Source organism: Pseudochaenichthys georgianus, chromosome 7, assembly GCF_902827115.2.
Source record: "Pseudochaenichthys georgianus chromosome 7, fPseGeo1.2, whole genome shotgun sequence".
Lineage (NCBI taxonomy): Eukaryota > Metazoa > Chordata > Actinopteri > Perciformes > Channichthyidae > Pseudochaenichthys > Pseudochaenichthys georgianus.
In genome coordinates this window covers 25210088-25235422 of record NC_047509.1, presented here as the reverse complement: position 1 = coordinate 25235422, position 25335 = coordinate 25210088, and the positions used below count along the sequence as shown (strand labels likewise).

General features: G+C 41.4%; 1 protein-coding gene across 1 annotated transcript; it reads right to left on the bottom strand.

The window, feature by feature from the left end:
• Positions 1 to 1233: 1233 nt before the first annotated feature.
• Positions 1234 to 21053, bottom strand: kazna (kazrin, periplakin interacting protein a). The gene is made up of 8 exons (XM_034086890.2): positions 21034 to 21053; positions 18503 to 18711; positions 18234 to 18352; positions 15559 to 15790; positions 15344 to 15445; positions 13472 to 13638; positions 2703 to 2841; positions 1234 to 2197 (listed from the first exon to the last, which is right to left on the bottom strand). The coding sequence occupies exons 2-8, from the start codon at positions 18602 to 18604 to the stop codon at positions 2039 to 2041; spliced, it is 1020 nt and encodes a 339-aa protein (XP_033942781.1). The 5' UTR covers positions 18605 to 18711; positions 21034 to 21053; the 3' UTR covers positions 1234 to 2038.
• Between the last annotated feature and the right edge of the window lie 4282 nt (positions 21054 to 25335).

The following is a 25335-nucleotide window of genomic DNA, read 5'->3' as shown; positions in this document are numbered from 1 at the left end:
CTCCTCTGTATCTGCCTGCTAGAATAATGAGGACTGGTTTCACAATAATGACAAAACCATTCCCTGCCTCTTATTGTTCCTTCTGTTGTTCTGGGCTCTGGAGAGGTTTTTCTTCCTCTTAAGCTTATGTCTGGTTCCTCTGTTGTACCACACCCACACCCACCCACACCCACCCACACACACACACACACACACACACACACACACACACACACACACACACACACACACACACACACACACACACACACACACACACACACACACACACACACACACACACACACACACACACACACACACACACACACACACACACACACACACACACAAAAGTCAGGACAATGTAGTATCACGGTGAACAAGCCTTGATTACATCTGGAAGTCCTGCCACTGTCAGCCTGTTATCAAATTATGAGATATGTAGGCAGCTACAAGGGAAAATGCTCTGTAGATAATCTTGATTTGCACGGTTCAGCATGGCAGCAAATATACTTAGGCTATACATATATGTGGCATTACATTCCTCAATCAATATGCTATGCAGTGTACCTTTCCTTACAAATAAAACAATGTATAACTGACATGTAAGGGTTTTATTGCTACTACATGATGAGCATGTTATTGTATTTTTCCCTCTGACTGTTTCTCTAATAAGTAGCTTAACTCAATCAGGTAGAACTACACCCACAAATGGTCATCATGTTTCCCAACCGTGGGTGGAGAGGTTTTACGTCAAGGTAGCGCAGAGGGTAGCTTTATCACTTGCTGCTGTGTCACCCTTGGCAGGTCACAATAGTTGAGTCACTGTGAGTAAGAGGAGGAAGTTGCACCATGTTGTATTGCAAGGTGGTCTAAATAGATACTTGTGGTAACAGGCCCAACAGGCAGCAGAGAGAGGAGATTACTCTTGTGACTCACCGAAATACAGTCGCAAAATCAGTCAAGTGTACAGAGTCAGCAACACTCACAAAGGTACTGAGTTTGGTATGGACCCCTCTTTTACATCACAGTTCAGGCAGTGAAGCACACACTCCTCATGCAAATGAGTTCCCTCACAGTTACCCCTTAATTCTTCTAACTAGGATCTTCTAGTCAAATTTCCAGGCTCCGCTTCCGTCCTTAATTAAAAAATGTCCAGTGTTTCTATCTCTTTCACACACTGTCAGAGCTGCTCTTAATCATACACTTCATAAGACACAGGTCAGAGGAATCAACTTTTTTGTGACAGTCTTTAAACATCAGCTGTTGTTTATTTCATTCAGATTCACTTTTCACATACAGTGTTTGCATCCTCACACCTTTCAGCCCGTAGGCCTCTATGGACATACAGCTCTGCAGTCATCTTTTGCTGGCATTGTTAACATATTTCCCATGTTTACTGCACAGTATAACACATCAGAAGAGGGTGCTACATTGGTTTAGACACAACTGTGTTAATTTGCAAGATGAAAAATGAATATCAAACATAAACCTCTAGATTCAAGAATCTAAAATTCAATTAGCTTTTTTTGACCACTGTCTTTAGCTACATTGACAAGGCATCACATACAGCAGAATTGAATGAAACAAGAACAATTTACATAGATATGAAACCTTTTTTTCACTTTGTCATCAAGTATCCGTACAAACAGCCTTGTTTTTTTTAAATCTCATTTCCCTCAGAAGAAACAGTCAACAATAGAAATGTATAAGTCACATCCTGATTCACAGAGAACCATTTACACACAAGAAAATAGAAAAATAATCATTCAGCTTGAGTACTTCATTTTTTTTACTCGAGTGTTGGAGAAGGGAAATATCCCCCCCTCAAAAACATCAAAATACCACCTGCCCACAATGACCTTGTTTTTTTCCCCTTTAGCAGGAAACTTGAGAAAAATACTCCTGTCCCATTAAAAAAGTGCAATCTTTCCTTTACATTTTCATCTCTATAAAAAATAACCATCCCATGTCCAGGAGCACATGACAAATGTTCATGATGTCGATGGATATGTGATAAAGCTGACGGCTGGTGTTTCGTCTCACTCAGATGACCTCACACATTGGTGACCTCGATGCTGGTGTAACCGTGGAGAGGGCTTCCCTCCGATCGGGGTGGGGTCTGGTCTCTGCCCTCCCGAGGCAGGGAGCCGTCGCTACTATGGCAACTCAAGTCCCGCCCATTGCGAGCTTTGGGGCTGAAGCCTGTTGGAGGCTGAAACAGAAACACACATTATTTGAACATTTGAATTCCTTTATTGTCATTGTACAGGTATAACAAAATGTATAAAGCATTTCCTTGTACCTGTAGTGTAGTGTCATTAAAACATACATTTCCATTCCATCAGTCTTATTTGAGTTTTTATCTTGTATTTTGGAAAAGTGACTGTTTTGCAAGTCATAAGTTGGTCTTTGCAATTCCAAAGTCAAGTCTGACAAGTCCTGAGTCCTAAACTTTGAGCCATAAACAAGTCATAATACCTTTTTTATAAAATAAGATACCATTTTTGACATGCATATTTTTTAATTTAGCTATGCGTTTTTCATTGACCAACGCCAAGTTGAGTGATAAAATGTGTGACTCGGGTCCAAATCAGCACTAAGATCCATTCTTTCTGCTCTGAACAATCCTAAATTGTGTTCTTATATCAGAAAGTCATCTGAAATTGAGCGAAAACTCCAATGCAAGTTTCAAGAACAGTACCCCCCTCCCCCGACACCTTGACAGCTCTCCTCCTCAGCGAGCCTTCGTCATCAGTGTGTCGGCCGGTGGAGCTGGGCGGTCTCGGGGAATTCTGCCGGAGCAGAGCTGGTGGGGTTCCCAGACCCAGATGCTCGTAGTCCTGCTTGATTTCTGCCCTGCAAGGGAACATGGGAAAGACCAGAGTATTGAGCACAGCTTCATTTATCTTACACAATAGTTAAGGTATGCACTTATTGTACCATACTGTGCATGAACATGACTTCTATCATTTTTGCTGACCTGTGTATTGCCTGTTGCGTTTAAAAGGATGGGTTTTTTTTCAAGTAAGAATGTCACCGACATTTATCCAACAAGAAACCAGAATAACCCACAGAGCTTTCTCTACCAGTACCCAAGACGTAAGCATTTTTGTTCATCTTTCAATATTAAAAGTTGATTGCTCTTTGAAAGTGTCTACTTACATTATTATGTTGTTATACTATCATTATATTGGTGACATTAAATGGTATTAAAATGACAATAGTATTGTTTACAGCAGGGGTCTCCAACACGTCGATCGCGAGCTACCGGTAGCTCGCAAGCCCTCAATAAGTAGCTCGCCAAGCAAATCCAAAATGTAAAAAATACACACAAAAAAAAAAGGGAATGTAATTAAAATAATCTACCCCATGCATAAACAAAACCTCAATCATAGCAAACTCTATCTACAACTCTATGTAAGGGTCAGAAGTAAATATGATCTAGATCCCTCCGCTTCACGTCGGGCTCCTGATCAGCCTGTCGGTGTTCTTTTCCCCATAATGACCAAGTCGCTGCACATTATCCCGCTTATTAGATGGCCACATTCTCAACAAAGTAACGATATGACTCCCAATATTAATTGAAATGCTTTTGTGGATTTAGAAAATGATTTTATTGAACAAAAAATAGTTGTATGTAGTGATTTAAATTGACATGCATCCGCTAAGAAAAATTGTCCGTTGTTACTGTTTGAACTAACGTAGCAACGGCAGGAACTGCTTCGTTAGCGTTTTTGATTACAGATTTGAAAACATCGCTGCTTGCTTTAAAAGTAGCACAATTCATTATGTCAAACCTTGGAAAGTATCTAGATATCCCTGCCCTAATGCCAAAGTAACTGGCAACTGAATATGTGTCGCCGTTTGATGTCTATGTCTGGACCGCTGCGTAAAAAGGAGGGTTTCTGCCCGTTACTTCTCCGCTGTTTTCTTGTCCCTCTTGTCTTGTCAGTTAGAAAAGCAAACTGCAGTTTGCTTTTCGGCCAAAACTGTATACAGTTAAATCGAACGGACTTGTTTGTGCAGATGTGAGCGTCCTTAACAACGGTCAATAAGTGCTTGACAGCGGTCTGTCTGTTCTGGATTAACAACGTGTCACGTGTTCTGAATTGACCAATCAGAATCGAATATTCAACTAAGCCATGTAATAAATCGATAGTTACGTATGTAACTACGGTACTATTAATACTGGATGGCCGCCAGAGGCGGTGCTTTAGCACTGGATATCTTCTGTCTCGTGCATGCGCAGGTCGAATATTTATATAAACAAAGTCACGTGTGACCTCGTATGACCCCGGAAAGCATAAGTTCCGGTGCCGTCAACGAGTTCAGTCCTATGGAATCTTCTCGCAGAAACACGAAATTCCGAGTGACCAAGAACTCTGGCGGCACTATGTTCCCCACATATGTTTATGTTTGCTCAGTCTAATAAACCCATAACATGGTTGTGAAAGAATACCAAAGCTGAGGCTGGACGATGATTGATTGTTGGTGTGCCATGTGTCACCATGTGTCTTATTGGTTTCGTGTTATACTGTATTTTATTGTGTGCAGCTGGTCCTTATCTCCAAGACACATTTAAAACAAATAACCTTGAACCTTGAAGCCCCATCTCTCCCCACCTGCTCCTGCTTCCTACACCACACCAAGTTGTTCTTCTTAATAATAATTAGGGCCGGGACTTTAACGCGTTAATTAAGATTAATTAATTACACAAAAATTAACGCGTTAAAAAAATTAACGCATTTTAATCGCACTTTAATCGCACTTATTTTTGCACAGCGGAACGTTTCACACTGGATGAGTTTCAGGCGTACCGATTATACTGGAGCACCAACTAACGTTCATGACTTCAGCATGGCACTTCAAACAACAACAAACCACGGTGAACAATAGTCAAACATGAACGAACAAGCTGATGAGACCGCTTTGGTCGGCCCTGTGGATGGGAAATTTTGTTTTAAAAAACGGACGGATGGAAGCGTCGACAAGAGCACGGTTGTGTGCAAATTATGCAAAAAAGAATTTGCATATCACCGCAGCACATCAAGCCTAAAGTATCACCTAAATGCAAAGCATGTAGCAAATTAGCCCGACTCCGAGTGCAAGGAACCACACCCTGACCCAACCCACACTCAACCAGATGACTGGTTTCAGGGCCAGGATAAGTAAGTCCACGTCTGAGAAAATAACCAACTCCCTGGCTCACTGGATTGCACTCGACTACGGCTCGACATTAAGGACTGCCCGATGGCCCGGGGCCATCTAGTATTTAGCTCGGGCAATGAAGCCTCACCTACTGGTTGCCAGATCGGGCAATCTATTAGGCCAGTATCATGCAGCTCGCGGATCCAGTACTGAGTGACCCGACAGTAAAACTAAACATATCTATAACTAGTTTAGGTAGTTTGAGAGGTAATTAAAATAGCTACGTGTGATATTCTAACCTGAAGTGTGTGTTTTGTTCCGCTCACCGCTGCATGTGGTTATGCAGAGCTGCGTGTCGAGTCTCGACTCGTCAGCAGCAGCTGATCTCTCTCTCCCGTCAGATTAGACTTCACTCGCGTTTATGTCCATATCGATCAGATCCAGCTAGTTCTAGCTAATTATATGACTACCTGCTTATTAAAAGACAACTACACAATAAGTGTCGCTATGCAACTGGATGAGGCCACAAAGTATAGCGCAGCATTATGCATTTGTTTACATGCCCACCGGAACCCCGAGGCATTACCAACAGATCAACGCACAATCAACCCATACAGGACATCTCTTTCTCCACATTAAGTGTTAGACATTAGAGTTGACTATTCTTGTCTGTCACATACTCTTCTTGTCTGTCACATAAGTGGCGCAACTGAAGCGGTATTGCTCTAAAGGGAAATTATTTTGACCGAAGATATTTAGATTTGCCGGCTAACGGGAACTCTGACGTGTGCTTCGCGGATGCGCTCGGCTCCTCTCGACTGCTGCTCGGGTCTGCTCGGTCAGCTTCCGGATGAGGAGGCATTCGTTCGACCAACTTACAGTAGTTAACATTACAAACATTTTTAACAGGGGCCATAATAGTGTAAATAATGTTTGTTTTGGCAGTTATAACTGAATGTAATGTGTTCTACTTTTTTCCATCTGGGAAGGCATTTGCCTTCATCAGATGGAAAGTGTTTTGACCAACAATTTAAGTATTTCTTATAGCTATGCAGGGCAAGCAAGAGAGCAAACACAAACAAGAACAAACAAACAAGTAATTAATAATAATTCCTTACATTTATTATAGCGCATTATCAATGACTCAAAGCGCTTTACATATACACATCATACATGCAATGGTCAGATACTGTGGACAATACCCACAGGAGCAAGTTCAGGTGAAGGGTCTTGCCCAAGGACCCACCGGCTTTACAGACGCAGCAGCGGCGGGTTTCACCCCTTGATCTGATGATCATTGCACAGCGCACTGCGCCACACCGTCCATCTTCACACCTCGAGGTCATCGAGGCGCTTTTACAAGTATACATTGGTATTATACATGTACTGTGGACAATACCCACAGGAGCAAATCCGGGTGAAGTGTCTTGCCCAAGGACACAACGGCCTGACGCAGTGGCGGCGGGAGCGGGTTTCGAACTGGAGTTCCCCAGCACTCCCCCTTGATCTGATGATCGGATGCACAGACCACTGCGCCACCCGTCCCCTAAAGTGAAATGAAGAATACAATTGAAAATTGTACAATATAATATTGTGGTGGTTCATCTTATAATTCAGTCTAGAGAATGCACCAGACAGCATCTAAGACCTGCAAAAATCAAAATTTTCTAGGGGGACGGAGGCCCCCCAAACCCTTCGTGCCATTTCGTCCGCGTGCATTTTTCAGGGCAATCTCTATTGGGCTCAGGGCCATCTGTAAATTAGCTTAGATGGCCCACAGGGCACACCCAAGGACACCTTACAGGGGCATAGGGGCAATATAGGGAACAATTTAAACAGTGGATTTTGTGATATATCAGCCAGGGTGAGACAAGACAAACCACAAATGGACTACAGAAGGACACAAAATGACACATGGTACAGTTTATATTATTCTTGGTCTTTTTTCAATAACATATTTCAAAGGTTCTGGATTTGTTTCCAAATCTAGAAACTAAATACAAAACTAGGATGATATGAAGATCTCATGTCAAAAATAATTGTGATAAATTAGACAGAACTGGCCTGTCTGTGAGCACATTTTATGTTGGTTTGGTTCTTCTGATAAAGGTGTGAATATCTAAATAATATACCAACATATGCTATTGTCATTAGTTGTGTCCCTGTTCTTCAAGCTAAGGCATTGCTAAATTAACAACTCTTGGCTTACAGAGTGGTAACATGAGACCGATTTTTATATATAAAATATAAATGTATTTTAATTTTATAATTTATTTTAAATATTAACAATATAATAAAATAAATGGAAATATATACACCGGCAAATATATAATATAAATACCTTGTGTGTGTATAGCTATTTCTTTATCTGATTAATGTTATTTTCATATGAAAGTCCATGATTATAAGTATGCAGTATCATAACTACATCTTTGATGTTTATAAAAAACCAAACCGTTTGAAAATTGGTTGAAAATTGAGCAAGCTATGGTTATTTAAATAGTAAACCATAATGTTATGAATGAGAGAACTGCCTGTGGCAAGATGGCGGCCAAGTGGCAACGTCGGTCTCCATTGGCCAGTAGCGCGGGTGAGTCATCTAGTGTTTATATATATATATCTATGGCTACGACGGCCATGGCCGTCATGGCCGCCGTGAAAATCCTACCCTGGATTATGCACAGCGGGAGCAGCAATAACCGTCAAATAATCATTCAGACAGGGGAGCTCTGCACCCCCTGCCTGGCGCTAGGGGGTGCTGCAGCGCCCTCAGCACCCCTCTTCCCGCGCCCATGGGGAGAGGGGAGCGGAAACAGTCTCTTCACTAGCGCTGTAGCAAGTTAGCTTTGAGCGAGAGCACTCACCTAACTGGACAACACATCCTCACTCCCAGGTCGGCCTATGTTGACGTTATGTCAAGTCCCCTGCCGGCTTTTTCCAACGCAAGGGGGGGGGCCTTAGAGTCCATTTTCAACGCAAGGGGGGGGCCCTTAGCGTCCATTTTCAGCTTTCCGGGATGTCCATATGCTTCTATGGACGCTCATGGAAGCACGGCATTCGTTTGTGTCGACTGCCCTTAAAGGCAATGAGAGCATCCATTCTCATTGGATAACGGAGAATTGTACACCCGGAAGTAAATATTCCCCTTACTGACGATTGATTTTACAGTGATATCTGCACTACTCATCGACTAAAAAACACCAGCTTATCCTTGTTAATTACACAACATTGATTGGTTTAAATTGTGTGCAATGCTTTTGTATTTTTCCCCTTCGATTCGGAGAAACAAATCTTTTTTCGGAGTAAAGGATGGCAGAAGACACTACACTACCCAGAATCCCCAGATATCGTTTGGACTACACCATAAGCTCTGTTTGACGTCACGTGATCTTCAAATTTCTCCCTGCAGAAAAAAACATGGCCGAACTTCGTTTTATTCTCGGTGGAAAATGTCTATTTTAAAGTTTGTTTGGCCATTAAAATGCATTTTGATGTCATTTGATGCGAGAAATATGAGTTGTTATTTCAGATGATGTGTGCAGTGGATGTACATGATCTTTATTTTGCTAGTTATTACGAAGATTACTTCAGGAAATTGCGTCCAACGTTTTCATTGTTACCAAGGTGGTTGCTAGGGACGCTGCTATCGATATTATTTCTGTTATGTTGTGTAACTGTTTAATGGTGTTATCTTTATTGCTACCCCCTTCCCCGTCAATGTATAGTGTTGGTCCACAGCGCAAACATATTAGTTTAACACAATCCGCATCTAAAGATACGTTATTTTCCCCTGTGCAATTCCAGTCTCACATCTCAGAGCACATTGTCATTAACAAATACCGGAAACAGACCGAAAACATTTAAAAAAAAATAAAAGAATACCTTATTCCGAGTGTACTTGCTTTTCTCTTTGAAAGTCATCACATACCGGCATTGTAATACACGGTTCGGCTGCATTAAATATTACATATCTGCCGTAGTTCTGTATTTATAGAGCCCTGATGAGAAGACCTCTAGACAAACATGAGGAACTGAAAACGTGACGTGGATCATAAATATATCAGCCATTAAACAACATCTTACATTTCTTTTCACACAATACGTCTCCTTGCAGTATCAACACTAATTCGGCTGACTTTTATATTTGATCCAATTGGTAGATAGACTGTATGTACACCATAAAGGTGCACAGCTGATATAAAGGGACACCTGGTGGTTAAAGCATGTTATTGAATTTCATTATTTTTATTATTAGATATTAATACGATCCTTATAAAGTATATTCATTACTCGTTATTCTCTACTAATAGTTAATTAAAGACTGTATATAATGACTATTTTGCACATCCCGTTCAAGATTTCAATATTTTCTAAGGTTTATTGACATATCATATAGGCCTACACAACTATGGTGTAGTTCTGCACTGAATGAAAAACTTGGGTCGCAGGTTCCTCAACAGTGCATTACAAGACATCTATCAATATTTGTGCATACCTCCAGCAATGTTAACTATGTTGAAGCACTTATTTTAACTGATATTATACATAATGTATTATACTCTTATAAGATGTATGCAGATATTTCATCTCCGGCCTTGTCAGGTATTGAACAATCAATAAATAAAGAACACAGAATTGTTAAATATAAAACACAGAATTTGTGTGATTATACTAAATGATTTACAAATAAACACCACTGCATTACAACTGTTACCCATGCTGATGTAACGCAAATGTTCCAACTTGGGATCAATAAAGTATATCTTATCTTAAGCTGATCGATGGCTATGCCATATTTGACCTTGACAAGTGCATGTTTCAGGCTTATCAATTAATGTAATGTAATGTAATGTTATCAATGAACAAGAGGAGGGGTCACAAACATAAGACCAGCTGTTAAATAAAGCTCTTCTGACCTTAGCTGGCATGTGTGTATATATATATTAATACTGCCCATTATGGGCACAAGCAATTTTCACCCATTTATTAATTATATGTTTTAAATGTGAGTGTTTCCTATCCCCTAAACCTCCAGGGATGTTCACAGTTTAATACTGGCAACTTCTTATTATGGGAAATACGAAAACGTCTTTTAAAACTACAACTCCCAGTAGAGACGTACCATAGAGAACATGTTGCGAAACAGAATAGCCAGCATGTGTAGTTCTGGGGACGGGGTGGGGGAGGGGGGGACGCGGTGGACCCGTTCAAATCCAGTTTTGAACAGTCTGCCGTGGTTCCATCCCATTTCAAGTGCTGTTCGAGGCTCGGTAACCCTCGGAGCACACTCTCCAATCACAGAGCTTGAGGACTATCACGGGGTTTGTCAAACAGAGCACATGGTGTAGTCCAAACGATAGCTGGGGATTCTGGGTAGTGTAGTGTCTTCTGCCATCCTTTACTCCGAAAAAAGATTTGTTTCTCCGAATCGAAGGGGAAAAATACAAAAGCATTGCACACAATTTAAACCAATCAATGTTGTGTAATTAACAAGGATAAGCTGGTGTTTTTTAGTCGATGAGTAGTGCAGATATCACTGTAAAATCAATCGTCAGTAAGGGGAATATTTACTTCCGGGTGTACAATTCTCCGTTATCCAATGAGAATGGACGCTCTCATTGCCTTTAAGGACAGTCGACACAAACGAATGCCGTGCTTCCATGAGCGTCCATAGAAGCATATGGACATCCCGGAAAGCTGAACATGGACGCTAAGGCCCCCCCCCCTTGCGTTGAAAATGGACTCTAAGGCCCCCCCCCTTGCGTTGGAAAAAGCCGGCAGGGGACTTGACATAACGTCAACATAGGCCGACCTGGGAGTGAGGATGTGTTGAACTGGAGGATGGAACAGAAAACCAACTGTGTACAGGGAGAGGGGAGCGGAAACACTCTCTTCACTAGCGCTGTAGCAAGTTAGCTTTGAGCGAGAGCACTCAGCTAACTGGAGGATGGAACAGGAACCAATTGTGAGCCGTGAGAGGGGGCGAAGACACTCTTTTCACTAGCGCCGTAACAGTTAGCTTGAACGGGAGCACTCAACTAACTGGACGATATAACAGGTAAGGAACCAAATGTATGTAGTGAGAGGAGGGCGGAGACGCTCTCTTCACTAGCGCAGTAACAGTTAGCTTGAACGGGAGCACTCAGCTAACTGGACGATATAACAGGTAAGGAACCAAATGTATGTAGTGAGAGGAGGGCAGAGACGCTCTCTTCACTAGCGCAGTAACATATTAGCGAGAGCCCTCGGCTAATTTGTACACAATTATCTCATTAGTTTGAGAATATATAGCACAATCAGCAATACATGGTAGCAATCTCACCGGCTGACGTGCAGGAGCGTCCGCTCTTTACCAGTCCGGAGCTCCTAGGGTCCAAGCGGTGAACACCGCGGTCCCCTCCCTTGGGACGGCGAGCGTTTTTCTAGCCCGCAGCTCCGATCGAGACGATCACAAGGCTACAGGTAGCGATGAGCTAGAATCTTAATTTTCAGTAAACTAGCTTGGCTTCTACTCATAAAGTAGTAACCTGTGCAGCGAGAAGATGAAAAAGGACTGAACTCTTTAGGCGCATTCACACTGCGGTACTTTTCCCACAAAGGTTCATGCGAACTTAGTTCATGATCGCGTTCACACCAAAAAGAGCCGGTACTAAAATTAGTTTATGCAAACCTTTTTACCCCCTCGAAAGTCCCTGCTAGAGAGCAGGGACTTTCGAGCGGCTCTTTTGTGAGAAAAGAGCTATATTTCTGATTGGCTGGGCGGATTGCAAACCACGCCCCGTAAAACTCCCAAAAAGTTTTGTGAAGCCGCCATTTTATTATTCTCGCATTAGCATTATTAGCATTAGCATTAGCCCAGCGCAGAAACGCAGAGAGACTAACCTATGGCAACACAAAATAAAACATGGGAGCGGTGGAGATGAGGAGGTGTCGGGGTTCTGGCGATTTACTCGGAAGGCTTCAGTAGAAGCTGCTGGGACTCCCAGCAGTTTCTACTGAAGCCAGTCCCCAACTCCGGGGACTTCCGGCCGGGGACTTTGGGCGGCAGTATACGCCGTGAAGTGGTTTGCGGCCTGCCAGTAAACCGAAAGCAGAAGAAGAAGAAGTGACGTCAGCGGCTTCATTTGCCTAATCCACCCCCAGGGACTTTTTCCGGTGTGAACGCAATCTGTACTTAGTTCATGCGAACTAAAGAGTTCGCATGAACTAAAGAGTTCGCATGAACTAAGTTCGCATGAACCTTTGTGGGAAAAGTACCGCAGTGTGAATGCGCCTTTTGATGGCACCGGAACTTATGCCTTCCGGGGTCATACGAGGTCACACGTGACTTTGTTGATATAAATATTCGACCTGCGCATGCGCGAGACAGAAGATATCCAGTGCTAAAGCACCGCCTCTGGCGGTCAGTAAGGATGAAATAGAACTATCTAACACCCCTCCTCCCCCACAATGAATATCGACTAATCACGTTCTTGCAACAGTTTAAAAGGGGAGTGATTAGTAAAATATGCAGAAATAAAAAGAAAGAATGCTAACTAGGTAACATAAGATAAGAATAAACAAGTTTTAAATGATTTGTTATTGGTTGTGATCATATTCTAAAGATGTTTGGATTATTGAAAGGTATACAGCTCCCTTTCATATGAGTGTTGAGAGCTGTATCCATACATTCATTTCATGCTCAAAGTGCACCAGATGGATGCATTTCACTTCAACATTTAAAAAAACATCTTCCCGGGGTGCATGCCCCCGGACCCCCGAGAGGAGGGGAGGTCCACGCCCAAATAAAGCAGGTTCAAATAATTAAATTGCATACATGTTCTTTTAGTAAACACTGAAAACGGGTCCCACTGACCCAAACAGCACACAGAGGTTAAAGGTCAGCATATAATAATGTTAAAATGTGCTAAATATATACACTGCAAAAAAAAAAGAGGAGTAACAGTAGCTCACGACTTGTTTTATTTTTTGAAAGTAGCTCTCATCCTAAAAAAGGTTGGAGACCCCTGGTTTACAGTATCAGAATCAGAAATCCTACAACTATATAAAATATGAATATTATATTTATATTGACATACATGTAGAGAAGTTAAAGCAAAATAAATATGTAAAGATGTGTTTATTACCAAGTGTGATTTTTTTCTAGGACAATATATAGTCCAACTAAAGTAGTTATTGTGACATAATACGCTTTTGTGCAACATTTGCAGACAAATATAGCATATATTATCAGAAATAGTTGTTTAAATTCATTTAAATTATATCTTATTGACTTGCTCATTAACAAAGTCATTTGGACTAGTCGGATCTGTCTTGGAGTCTCGTTGTCACCTCTCACCTGGCCGTGCCGATCAGCGATTGCATCTCTTCCACAAGGTGTCTGCGAACCATGTGCTTGTTGCTAGAGATCCCCAGTGCTGTTGCCATGGCGTCGGTGTTAAAAGTGGGGTCGAGCACCATGACGGCGCCATGCACTCCGCTGCTGAGAAGACCCTCTGCGAACTCCTAGACAGGTGGATGGAAAACGGACAGAATTAAATAACTTTTATTCATAATCAAATTCTCTGATATTATGTTCCATTATTGTGTAAAGGTAAGCCACTCATATTTAAAGGTAGGGTAGGTAAGAATGGAGAAACCAGCTCGAGTAAGCTAGAATTTGAAAGTACACAACCGAAAAAAATCTGCCCCTTCCTTCAGACTTCTTACAGAGCCCCTCCTCCAACACACACGAACGTGCACATGACCAATGAGGGCACCAGATAAGTGTGTGCACGAGATGGAAGGCTGACAGGCAGGTAGGCCATCCAATTAGGTAACAATTAGGTAGCAAGTCCAAGGTAGAAAGGTAGACTTGCTTTTTACAGCGCCACGGCTTCCTCAGATGAAATATTTGTATATATTTATTATCAAAGCATTTAATTTATTCATTGCTATCGGGATATTAACCATTCCATGGAATATAACAAAAAGTGTTTCTGAAGTGAATTCCCTACCCTACCTTTAAAAGTATCTCACAAATTATTTTTAATTGTCCCCTTGGCAAAGAACATATTGATTTATTTGTTTGGTCATTATAACTCTATAACTCGCCACACTCCCTGAGGCTATTAAGGATGTTCCACACAGCTTTATCTCTACACACCCTAAATGTGTCATGCCTCATAATGGAAACACGTTATCGTTTGCCAAGACAGTAGGCAGTGTTTACTCGGGATATTCATATTGCAGCATCACCATAGATGCAGTAACAGGAAAGGCTATGTAACCAATCAGCAGCTTACAAATACAATAACAAAGGCCTCTATCACTGCAGATAGGGAACGCTGAGTAAACACAACAGACTTTGATAAATGAACCATGGCATGGTGCTCAATACATTAGTATCTAATGATTGTTAATATTTAATAAACGATTAGCCTTGTTGCATAGGCTGTAGCTTCAGCATTTGTTTGAAATGTGAGACAAGAAAGGATCATTTATTGTTTACATTGAAGTAAGACTGATTGTATTAAAATATTTTGAAATGAAAATAATTTACTATAGCTTGTATCGCCTCCTAGTGTGTGATGAGTATTGGTAAAACTGGGATATATTATTTAGTGTTTCAAAAAAACTATCTTCAATCTTACATTTTTTACAGTATACGTGTAGATTCTCAACTCTTTCTTTTATGACAAAGTTAAAGTGGACCCATCATGCTATATTTCAAACATATATTGTAGGGCCATACCTATATAAAACATGTCTGTGAAGTTTTTTTTTCAAAATACCAAACAGATCATGCATTTTAGCCATGCCTCATTTCGCTCTATTTGCTCTTTTCCAGCCCTGTTTTTGCAAGGGCTGATTCAGGTCTGATTCTGCTTTTGTGGCAGACTACAGCGCCACTTACAGGCCTGGCATATGTACTACAGCGTCTCCAGCGCTTTCGAGCGGTCTCTCATTCCCCTGATAGGTGGAGAGTTGCCTATATAGGCGGAGCACCCTTTTTCTGACGTCAGAAGAATTCAAATAATAATCAGCTCCGTTGCAGCCCCGTTTTTAGAGATTTGGGTATGGAGGAAAAGAGAGAGGGTTGTGTTTTCTGACACTTGGTGAGTTCCCTGACACACCGGGGACACATATTCATGTATAAAAGACATACAAAAGTGCATTTTGCATGATAGGTCCCCTTTAACACTTGCAGTGTCTGTCTCTCTGTCCCCACCTTCAGGTCGATATCCTTGATCCATTTAATGACCCTATGAGACGTCCACACCAACGGATCCACGTTCTGGTGCTCACACTGTATCCGGCGAGCTTGCAGTGCCTGGAAACCATTTCAAAAAACACCTTTTACTTTACTTAACTGAAACCCAACCAAAGTATACCCTCTCTCCCTCGTCCTTTGACCACGGAGCAGAGTCTTACTTACTTACTTACCTCCTTGTCGAAATTGAGTAACTGCAGCAGTTCGATGCCCAGCAGCAGGCTGACCTGGTGGAACTTCTTAGTGATGTTGAGGTGGCGTTCAAGGTCACGACGTGTCAGCGAGCTCAGCAGGCGTCCGTCTACCAGGTGGTTGTGAAAGGCCTGAGAGTACTGAGGAAGGCCCATGTCGCTTAACCAGGCCTTGGCCACCCAGTGGTGGTCCAAATCTGCAGCCTTCGAAAGCCTGAATACACAGAGCAACCATTGTCAGCAGCTCCTAAAATATGGTATTTGTGGTATCAAGATATACCTGTTTAAGGCTTTATGATATGTTGGGTGTTTCGTCACTTTGGTTAGGACTTCTCAACTGCTATTGGCTGGATTTTCATGACATTTCTTTCAGACATTTATCGTTCCCAGAGGGTCAATCTTTCTGACTTAGGAGATCCCTGACTTTACAGTAGCTCAGAAAACTATGAGACTGAAATGTTTGAGTTGGAGGGAAATGTAGCAACATTTGGATGGGTTGCTCTCAAAATAAGATGTTTATTACTTTGAGGACGGCTTATAATAGAAAATGAAGCAATTTTGAAAACCATATAAAGTTGTGCATAATCAAATTCCCCGTTTCAAAGCGTTTCATTTTTTTGAGTAAGGCTTTCACAATATAGAAATTTCACTACAGGATTATGGTGGCCAAAAGTTTAATAATGAATCTATTATCAAGATTAATAGATCAATTAAAAAAAATAAGAATAATACTAACATTCAAATTAAGTTAGTTAGTTAACATTACTGTCAATAAATGACAGATCGCCAAGACACATTCACATATTAAAGAGTTGAATGTTTAAATGACCCCTCCCATAATTGATCTGAAACAACAACACTTTCAGAACATTTGTTCAAGACGGTGAGACTGTTGCATTTATTGGAGCCTCATCTCTAAAGATTAACATCTCTATTTAATATCAATATTATGACTTCTGAGAGTTATCCTTCTAAATCCCTACTGCATTTTCTAAATGTTGTTACTGTACATCACCAACAGATGGCCCTATTGACACATTTTATTTTTATTTATTTATCCTTTATTTATCCAGGAATGTCCCATTGAGATACAAGATCTCTTCTTCCAGGGAGTCCTATGGGCTCAGAACAGTCTCATAATACACACATGCGCACAGAAGGATTCACACTTGTATTTCATGATCCGCAAAAGGATTCACACTTGTATTTCCGGATCCACACTTGTGTTTTTCAATGCACACACAAATGTGTTCCGTTTCATATACATGTAAATAAAATCCAAATACAGAAAAAAGTTTTACATGTGTATTTTTGATCCACACATATTTGTTTTCCGTTTAAAACCTCTGAACCTGCAAACACAAACAGCTTTCTGTGCATGGATCGCTGTGCATTCGTGTGTGGGTTTTTTGAGACTCCCCTGACGGTCAGCCGATTCGTACTTGTAATTATTTCTATCTATAGCCAATCAGATGTCTCCTCAATTCTAAGCCAATCACATGAGCGCGCCCCCACGAGGGTAGATTTCTTGCGTTCATGACGTAGCGCTTCATGTACGCATTTTGCGCAGTCAGGAGCTGACAGCTCCATGGAGCCTGCCTGCAGGCGCTAATCTCAGGACACCTCCACTCTCAGAAGCTACATTGCCACTTTCCGAACAGGAAATGCACGCAAATACAAGCCTTTATATTATTAAGGTACAGCGCCACTTTCCAAACCATTGATGAACGCTTGTGTACACAAAAACGGCAGGCAAAACCGTTTTAAATGTGTGTTTCCTGTATGGCGAATACAGCTGCTTTATTTATGTCTGTATGAAGTTGTTGTGAGTGTGGAGGGAGCAGCTACAGGTTAGCTTAGCCTAATTGACCAGTGCACTACGAAGCCAGTGCTAGACAGTGACCTGTTAACGGGGGGGGAGCCCCGCCGGTCATTATCGGCCGATATTCACTCTTAATAGTTTGATCGGTGCTCTCTATAAAGGCCGATTAGGAGAGCTGGATCTGATCGATATGAACATAAACGCGAGTGAAGTATAACCGGACGTGAGAGAGATCAGATCAGCTGCTGAGTCTGATGGAGACACGCAGCTCTGCATAATCACCTGATGCTCCGCCCTCTGTTTAGCGAGCTGACCGGACTGCGCAAAATGCGTACATGAAGCGCTACGTCACGAACGCAAGAAATCATACCCTCGTGGGGGCGCGCTCATGTGATTGGCTTAGAATGGAGGAGACATCTGATTGGCTATAGATAGAACAAATTACAAGTACGAATCGGCTGACCATCAGGGGAGTCTCAAAAAACCCACACACGAATGCACAGCGATCCGTGCACAGAAAGCGGTTTGTATTTGCAGGTGCAGAGGTTTTAAACGGAAAACAAATATGTGAGGATCAAAAATACATATGTAAAACCCTTTTCTGTAATTGGATTTTATTTACATGTATATGAAACGGAACACATTTGTGTGTGCATTGAAAAACACAAGTGTGGATCCGGAAATACAAGTTTCAATCCTTTTGCGGATCATGAAATACAAGTGTGAATCCTTCTGTGTGCATGTGTGTATTATGAGACTGTTCTGAGCCCATAGTGTCCTGACCATCACATCACATCACCAAAGTGTATACAAATCCTCCGTTTCTCTTCCTTACCCTCTACCGTTCTCAGCATCTCTGTAATCCTCGATGGCCAGGCGTAGTTTCCTGCGATGCATCACACTGCTGACAGCCAAACCCAGCTCCAGGTCCTCATCTGTTAGCCCAAGTAAAACCTGCAGAAAGTTATTCAGTTTACTGCAACAAATCAACATATGCCAGCTGGATATTTGAATGAAAGCTCTGTCACCTACACATTTGCAATTGTGCATACAAATGCACTTAAGATGCATGGTGAGTCCACCTGCATCATGGCACTCGTTTACCTTGCCACTTTTGACATTTTCTGAGCAGGTGCGGATGTACATGGGCATCGCCATGACAACCTCCAGCCAGGCCTGCACAGTGCCTGCCCTCCACTGGGACATGGGTGAGGAGCGGGCCAGCTCCACTTGCTGCAGGCGGTCCAGCTGATCCTCGGAGCCGTCTGATAGGCTGAGGCTGTGGCGGGTCGGGCTGCACTGGCTGTCCGAGTCTTGGTGGGTAAGGGGAGGAGGGGGGGACATGTGGGTGATGCAGTTGAGAGTGTGAGCGAATGCAGAGGTGGTAGTGGGTATAGTGAGCAATGAAAAAGCAGAAAAAGTTAATTCCAACATCAGTTAAACATAACATTTTAGCTTTTGGCTGCATGACAACAGGCCAAGCGTTTGCCAGCAATGCTGTAAACAAAGTTTCAGCTTTTATAAACTCAGCACTTAAAGGTGGGGTAGGTAAGTTTCAGAAACCGGCTCGAGATACACTTTTTGTTATATTCCATGGAATGCTCTTAACATCCCGATAGCAATGAATATCTTAAGTGCTTTGACAAAAAATCCATAAAAAAATTTCATCTGTGGAACCCGTAATACTGTCTGTCAGCCTTCCATCTCGTGCACGCACAAATGTATCTCGTGCCCTCATTGGGCGTGCCGTCATTGGGCGTGCATTGCAGCAGTACTTCAATAGGCTTGTTTGAGACACATTGCGGCTCGCCTCGAAAGTAGACGAGAGTAGCCGGGGGAGGTGTCAAAAAGCTCGTCTTAAGTCGGACAGCTCGGACTCGGAGTCGGCTTGACTGGCTGGGTTTGCAATGGCGGAAATTGCGTTGGCGTTTTTCGTTGCAGATGAAGTGGATGCAATAGAAATCCCACATGTATTGTATGGAGAATGACATGATGATCCGCACACATGAAGCTTCATGAGCATGAATTGAACAGACCTGCTGCTGTGTTAATTCTTTAGCTGCCACTTTAAGCTTTATGATGTGTACAAAATGGATGTAATTTGATTTAATCTTGCCATTTTAAATGATGTATTCAATAAATAAGGTTAAACCAAATCATTACATTACAATAGATTTTATTTTAATGATTTGGTTTAACTTAAAGAGAAACGTTATTGTTATTGCACATATTACAGGTACTGAGACAACAAAATGCAGTTTAGCTTCTCAGGTGCAACAAGCAGTGAAGTGGAAAGTAATGTACACAATCTACAGAATAACATATAGAATGAATTGAATGATGAATAAACAGTGGGGTATGAATACACTAGATATCAGCCTGTGAGCAGTATGAACAGTGTGTATGAATATGCTAAGATATATAAAGTATGAAAACGGTAAGCAGTATAGTATAACATATATAGATATTAATTCCATGATGATAAACATTGTGGAACAATGATGAAAAATGGGAATGGATGTGGCGACGTAAAACTGATACAAAACAACAACAAACTTTTGCCAGCCAATTGGAGAGTTTCATCAGCAGCACGTGGTAAAAACCACCAATGAGCGCTCAGCTCGAGATACCAGCGAGCCGTTTCCCATCAAGCATTTCGCTTCCGCAGCTCGTGGAGAGCAACTGCGCCAACTCGCCTCGCCTCGCCTCGCTCTCAAGGCTGCGGGCGTCTTTGTCCCGCGAGATTTCAAAGTCTCATGTGGGCGAGCCTCCAGAGCAAGTCGGACAAAATGACTAACCATCATGCAACGCACTAGCAAGACGTTGATCGCAACTGCGCAGGTCTTGCTTGTCTCAAACAAGCCAGGTGGCCACTTTCACCAGTCTGCTGACATCATGTGCGCGTTCATGTGTGTTGGAGGAGGTGCTCTGTAAGGAAGTCTGAAGGAAGGGGCGGATTCTTTTCGGCTGTGTACTTTCAAATTTTGCACAAGTTTTAGTGCACTTACCTAGGTAGGTAAGTTTCAGAAACCGGCTCGAGATACACTTTTTGTCATATTCCATGGAATGCTCTTAACATCCCGATAGCAATGAATATCTTAAGTGCTTTGACAAAAAATACATACAAAAATGTCATCTGTGGAAGCCGTAGTACTGTAAAAAGCACGACCAATCATTTTAGCCGGCCCGGCTAAAACAACTGGATGGCCTACCTGCCTGTCAGCCTTCCATCTGTGCACAAACCTATCTCGTGCCCTCATTTGTCATGTGCGCGTTTGTGTGTGTTGGAGGAGGGGCTCTGTAAGGAAGTGGCAGATTTGTTCCGGTTGTGTATTTTCAAATTCTAGCACACGAGCTGGTTTCTCCAAAATTACCTACCCCACCTTTAAGAAGTCCATTAAACAGGCAGCTGTTGGAGCTGTTGAATTAACATGACTCGTCTGTCTCAATTAGCCTGCAGCAACAGCTCCATGACGACTAAATGCCCACAATTTGGAAAATGATGTTACATTTTGATGCATTATGAAATCTTTCTCACATTAGCCTAATCGTCCATGGGGTAAACTGGGCCTTTAAATCGTAATTTGTCCTTTCAAACTCGTTGAATAATTCCGTATACTCTTTATATTTCTTACCTGTTGTTTCAGTAGGGCCACATGTTTCCCTGTTAGCATTTTTCTTAATATTTTAACATCATCACCAACAACCCAATTTATGTTAACTAAGATACAGTTCTTTGTCTTCACCAGCAGGTGGCAACATAATACCGATGTGGCTCAGCAGATGGTAGAGCATCATGTACGGCTATTAATACTAAACATATCATCATTGTTCTGACATACGCATGTGTGAAGTATATTCATCTGATCGAGGTGTTTGGAGAGAATAATGAAAGTACAAAAAGTCTTGCCTGTGCAGAAATGTTTTTCTATTTCATAACACAAACATGAAAATGACCTGTCTTGTCTAATTATTTAAACAACAACTACATCCGCACAAACACTGGGCTGTTATTGATGCCCCCACAGCCCCCACAATACATAAGTCTCCCAGTGTCCGTGGGCTTAAGACACCAAAGGCTAAAACAACAAAGACTACTGTGAACTTAATGAACCTTAAAGGAGTACTCCTACCACAAAATGGCTATTTGTATATAAATTACTCACCGCTATTTCCTTCAATTATTGAGGAAAAACTAAAGAAAAACACATTTTTATAAAAATGTAAACATTACTATTCAAAAAACGGTAAGAGTAGCACGCATGCACAATCATAAGACTGTTAGAGGTTATGTAATTCATGGTGACACAGGGTGAGTAATTTATATACAAATGATTGTTGGTGGTGAAGACTTCCAAAAGCATCTTTGTGAGGGATCACTTGTAAAAACATCAATCTTCACTTGACACAAATGGTTATGAAACAATGTGAGATTGAGTGACACTCTCTATGTGATTTATTCAGTTTGAAATGTTGCCTAGGGCCTTCCACATTAAAACAGACTACAATCTAACCCAACAGTTCCTTTGTCTCTTTATGGCAGCCTTTACTGCACCACTGTGTGTTTACTCAAAAGGAGGTTCACCGGTGAATGATTGCAGGGTCCAAATAAACAGATATTCAACTTGACTTCAGTAATTCATCTCGAGCTGGATGATCCTTGTGTGTGCCCTCCTAAGGGCTATACACAAACTGAAGGTGGGCTTGCCTTATACTGTAAGTGCCACTCAGAGAGCAATTCATATTAAGCTAAATAAATCTGCATTCTTGTCCGGATACAAGGTCTGTGTTTCCCTCGTGGAGAGCCTTTAAAAGAAATGCGCAACTGACTGCCTGACATCCAGTTAAAGTCAAACTGTTTGGGACTGGACTCTCTGTGACCTGAGAGTCAGATCCTCCTGTGGGGCTAACCCTCACACACCTTTTCTTTTAAACCCTGAAAGCTGAAAGAGTCTAAGAAGAGTCCTCCTCCAGCGATGTGGTCGTACTGCTGCTTTGTTTGATCCTTTAACCGAGGCCAAGAGTGTAAAGTGTGTGTTGTAAACAGTGCTATGGATGATCCTTTATGTGGAGTAAACAGCAGCGTGTACATTTTTCATAAAACACAAGAGAGGTTTGTTTAGGTAATCAATCCTTAAACGAGCCCTTCAATAGCGGGTGTAATGGCTGGTGTTATTTCTACATTTCAATAAAGCAGCATTTTTGATGTGATGTCACACTCAAGATGAGGTAAGGAGGAGCAAGTAGTGTTGTGTGTACCTAAAGGCACATTATACATTGGCTAGAAATGTCCAGATTTTGGAATATATTTTATAAAGTGATCACACCCAAGGTGGCTAGCCAGAGCTGTACCTTGCACATTTGAGCTAGTTAGCGCCTTGAGGATAAAGTGGCGGCTGCTGTCCATAGCTTAAATTCCAGTTCACAGACCACAAAACAACATTTTGCCTTTTTGGGAAACATGCTTATTCCCTTTTATGTTGAGAATTAGATGAGATTTTAGTGCGACAAATATGAAGCAACAGCCTGAGTCCAATCTATGCTAAGCTAACCGGCTTTAGCTCCATACACACTTACAGTAAGGTGACATTTTGAGTTTTGTGGTCAAAATCTCATTAACATATCACATTTTCTTCACTGTTAAAGAAAAAAGGGGGACAATTCTGGTTCAATGTAATTCGAACATTTTAACTGTTGGATACAAACAGAAGGACGATAGCTCATATATGAGACTTTAAAGGTCTTTAATTTTGAAACTGAAAATCAGATTGTCCAGATACTCTCTGAGTGATTAGTTGGGGTTTCCTGCTATCACCCTGAAGTGAAATAAGTATTTGATACTGGATAGTTTTTGTCTTATTCTTATCTAAAACTAGAGGGATGATAGCTCATATGAGATTTCAAAAGTATTTGATTTTGAAACTCTACATCAGATTGTCCTGATTTTCTCTGATTGACTAGATGGGGTCTCCTGCTATCACCCTGAAGTGAAGTAAGTATTTGATTGACTTCGAATGACTCTTTGATTATGGACGGTTTCCATTGAATAATAATCAAAATATAGATGGACAATAGATCTAATTTGAGATTTTAAACCGCATACATTTGAAATTGTGCTTCAGAAAGTAATGTTATTTTAGGAGTGTTGTGAGATGGTGTCAACATCAATTGAATGAGTCACCCAGTGGAAATGTCAGATATGTCTTCATAACTGTATCCTTACATTTTACATTCACTCAGTTATAATGTGGTAGTTATATACGTAGTATCTTTTAAATTATTATTGATCACATTATATAGTACATATTTCTTAATTTAAGCTCCAGTATATATGAATATGTTTGGTGTGTTTTTTAGGTATATTTGTTTTTGGCCGAGTAAACGCTTTTATTTTGAAGGCAGGCCTCTACCGTAATGCATAGGATATTCGCGCACCGCAATCAGACCGCAATACAACGTGCGGGCTGGCTTGACTGTGTTTTCCGAAGTGGGAGCTGGCTTGACCACAGTCTGTAGTGTTTACCAAGTGTTTCCTGACATGAAACTTTTATTTCACGTTGCTATGTGTTTTTAACGCATATTAAAAAATGGGAACATTTCCGGGGACAGTTTCAACCGGGGACAGGGCAATACAAACGGGGACTGTCCCCGGAAAACGGGGACGTCTGGTCACCCTAACTTACAGTCATGAATGCGGATCAACTTTCCAAATAAAAGCAAATAAGAATATTTCCCAAAATGCAAACTTCCTTTAACTTCCAGATTCATGAGTCAATCTGCACTTGTTTAAACATGTCAGAGAAAGTTAGAGAAAGAGACTTGCTCGAGGATGCTGCTGGAGTTATATCAATAGAAAAGAAAAATACTTGCTGTTGTTGCCCCAGCAAGCCTATCATATATATAGTAGGATAACATTTCGGATGATTTGCACCAGATTTAGATTGAACTTGAAGAAGTGCTTAATTTAAAAGGTCATTTTGTGATGTTAGGGTTAGAAGGCATCTGCAAACACAGTTAACAACCCAGCACAGCTCATTTTTACAGCAATTGGAACTTGTGTACCTTGATGTGAGTGAGTCTGATTGATTACTCGTTGGGTCGCTTCACTGTGTTCAGAGTCCGGTGGAGGTCAGGCAAGAGGGGGCGGTGTTAGAGGTCAGGGTTCAAACCAAGCAGAACATTATCGATGCCATGTGCTGACACATATGAGTTCTGTTCCAACAATCTGCAATTGCGTCCTTTCCCCACTCCTCTTTGTTCTGATCAGTGATTTTAATATCGATGAGAAAGCAATGAGATTTCAGGTCGACCAAGGAGTTAAAAATGGGAAAGTGAGGAAAGGAGGCCACGATGAAGCGTTTGGGATGCAGTCCTCTCACAGATGGACTTGCAGGGCTGAGGGAGGTGAGCACATATGTTAAAAATGGCCACCACCTCCAGCATCAAGGGACAGATCAGGATTAGAGCCATACCAGGACAAATGAACACACAGACATTAACACAGGGAAAGAGAGGACAGCCACATGAAAGTTCAACGTTACTTATTTTATTTTAAAATAATCTTATTTTCTCATTTAGTTCTTTAGAGGGTAATTTTGTTGCCATGCCTTAAAAGTTCGCTACTATCCACTTCTAAACATCTCAGGACCTCACAATAGAAGTCCTCCACCGAGGCCTACATCTTTGACTTTAAATAAAAACTCTTTAATAATAATAATAATAATAATATTAATTTTATTTCTGTAATGTTATCTCATTTACAAAAAGTAAAATATTTCTGTAAAATAAAAATAAACAGATACCGTGGCTCATAACATAAAAATAATACAATGTTTTCATTTGATATGTTTTTCCCCCGTCAGCAGGGGTCAGTTAAATGAAAAAATAAAAATAGCCTAGATTTTCATACATTTCATTCAATGCTCAGTGAAATCTCT

What these genes read in the sequence shown, in the direction of transcription:
- kazna (XM_034086890.2), bottom strand. Translation starts at nt 18,604, where the DNA reads ATGTCCCAGTGGAGGGCAGGCACTGTGCAGGCCTGGCTGGAGGTTGTC. An exon ending in AAAATGTCAAAAGTGGCAAG is followed by an intron (nt 18,353 to 18,502) that starts GTAAACGAGTGC and finishes AACTTTCTGCAG; the next exon opens with GTTTTACTTGGGCTAACAGA. An exon ending in TACTCAATTTCGACAAGGAG is followed by an intron (nt 15,446 to 15,558) that starts GTAAGTAAGTAA and finishes AATGGTTTCCAG; the next exon opens with GCACTGCAAGCTCGCCGGAT.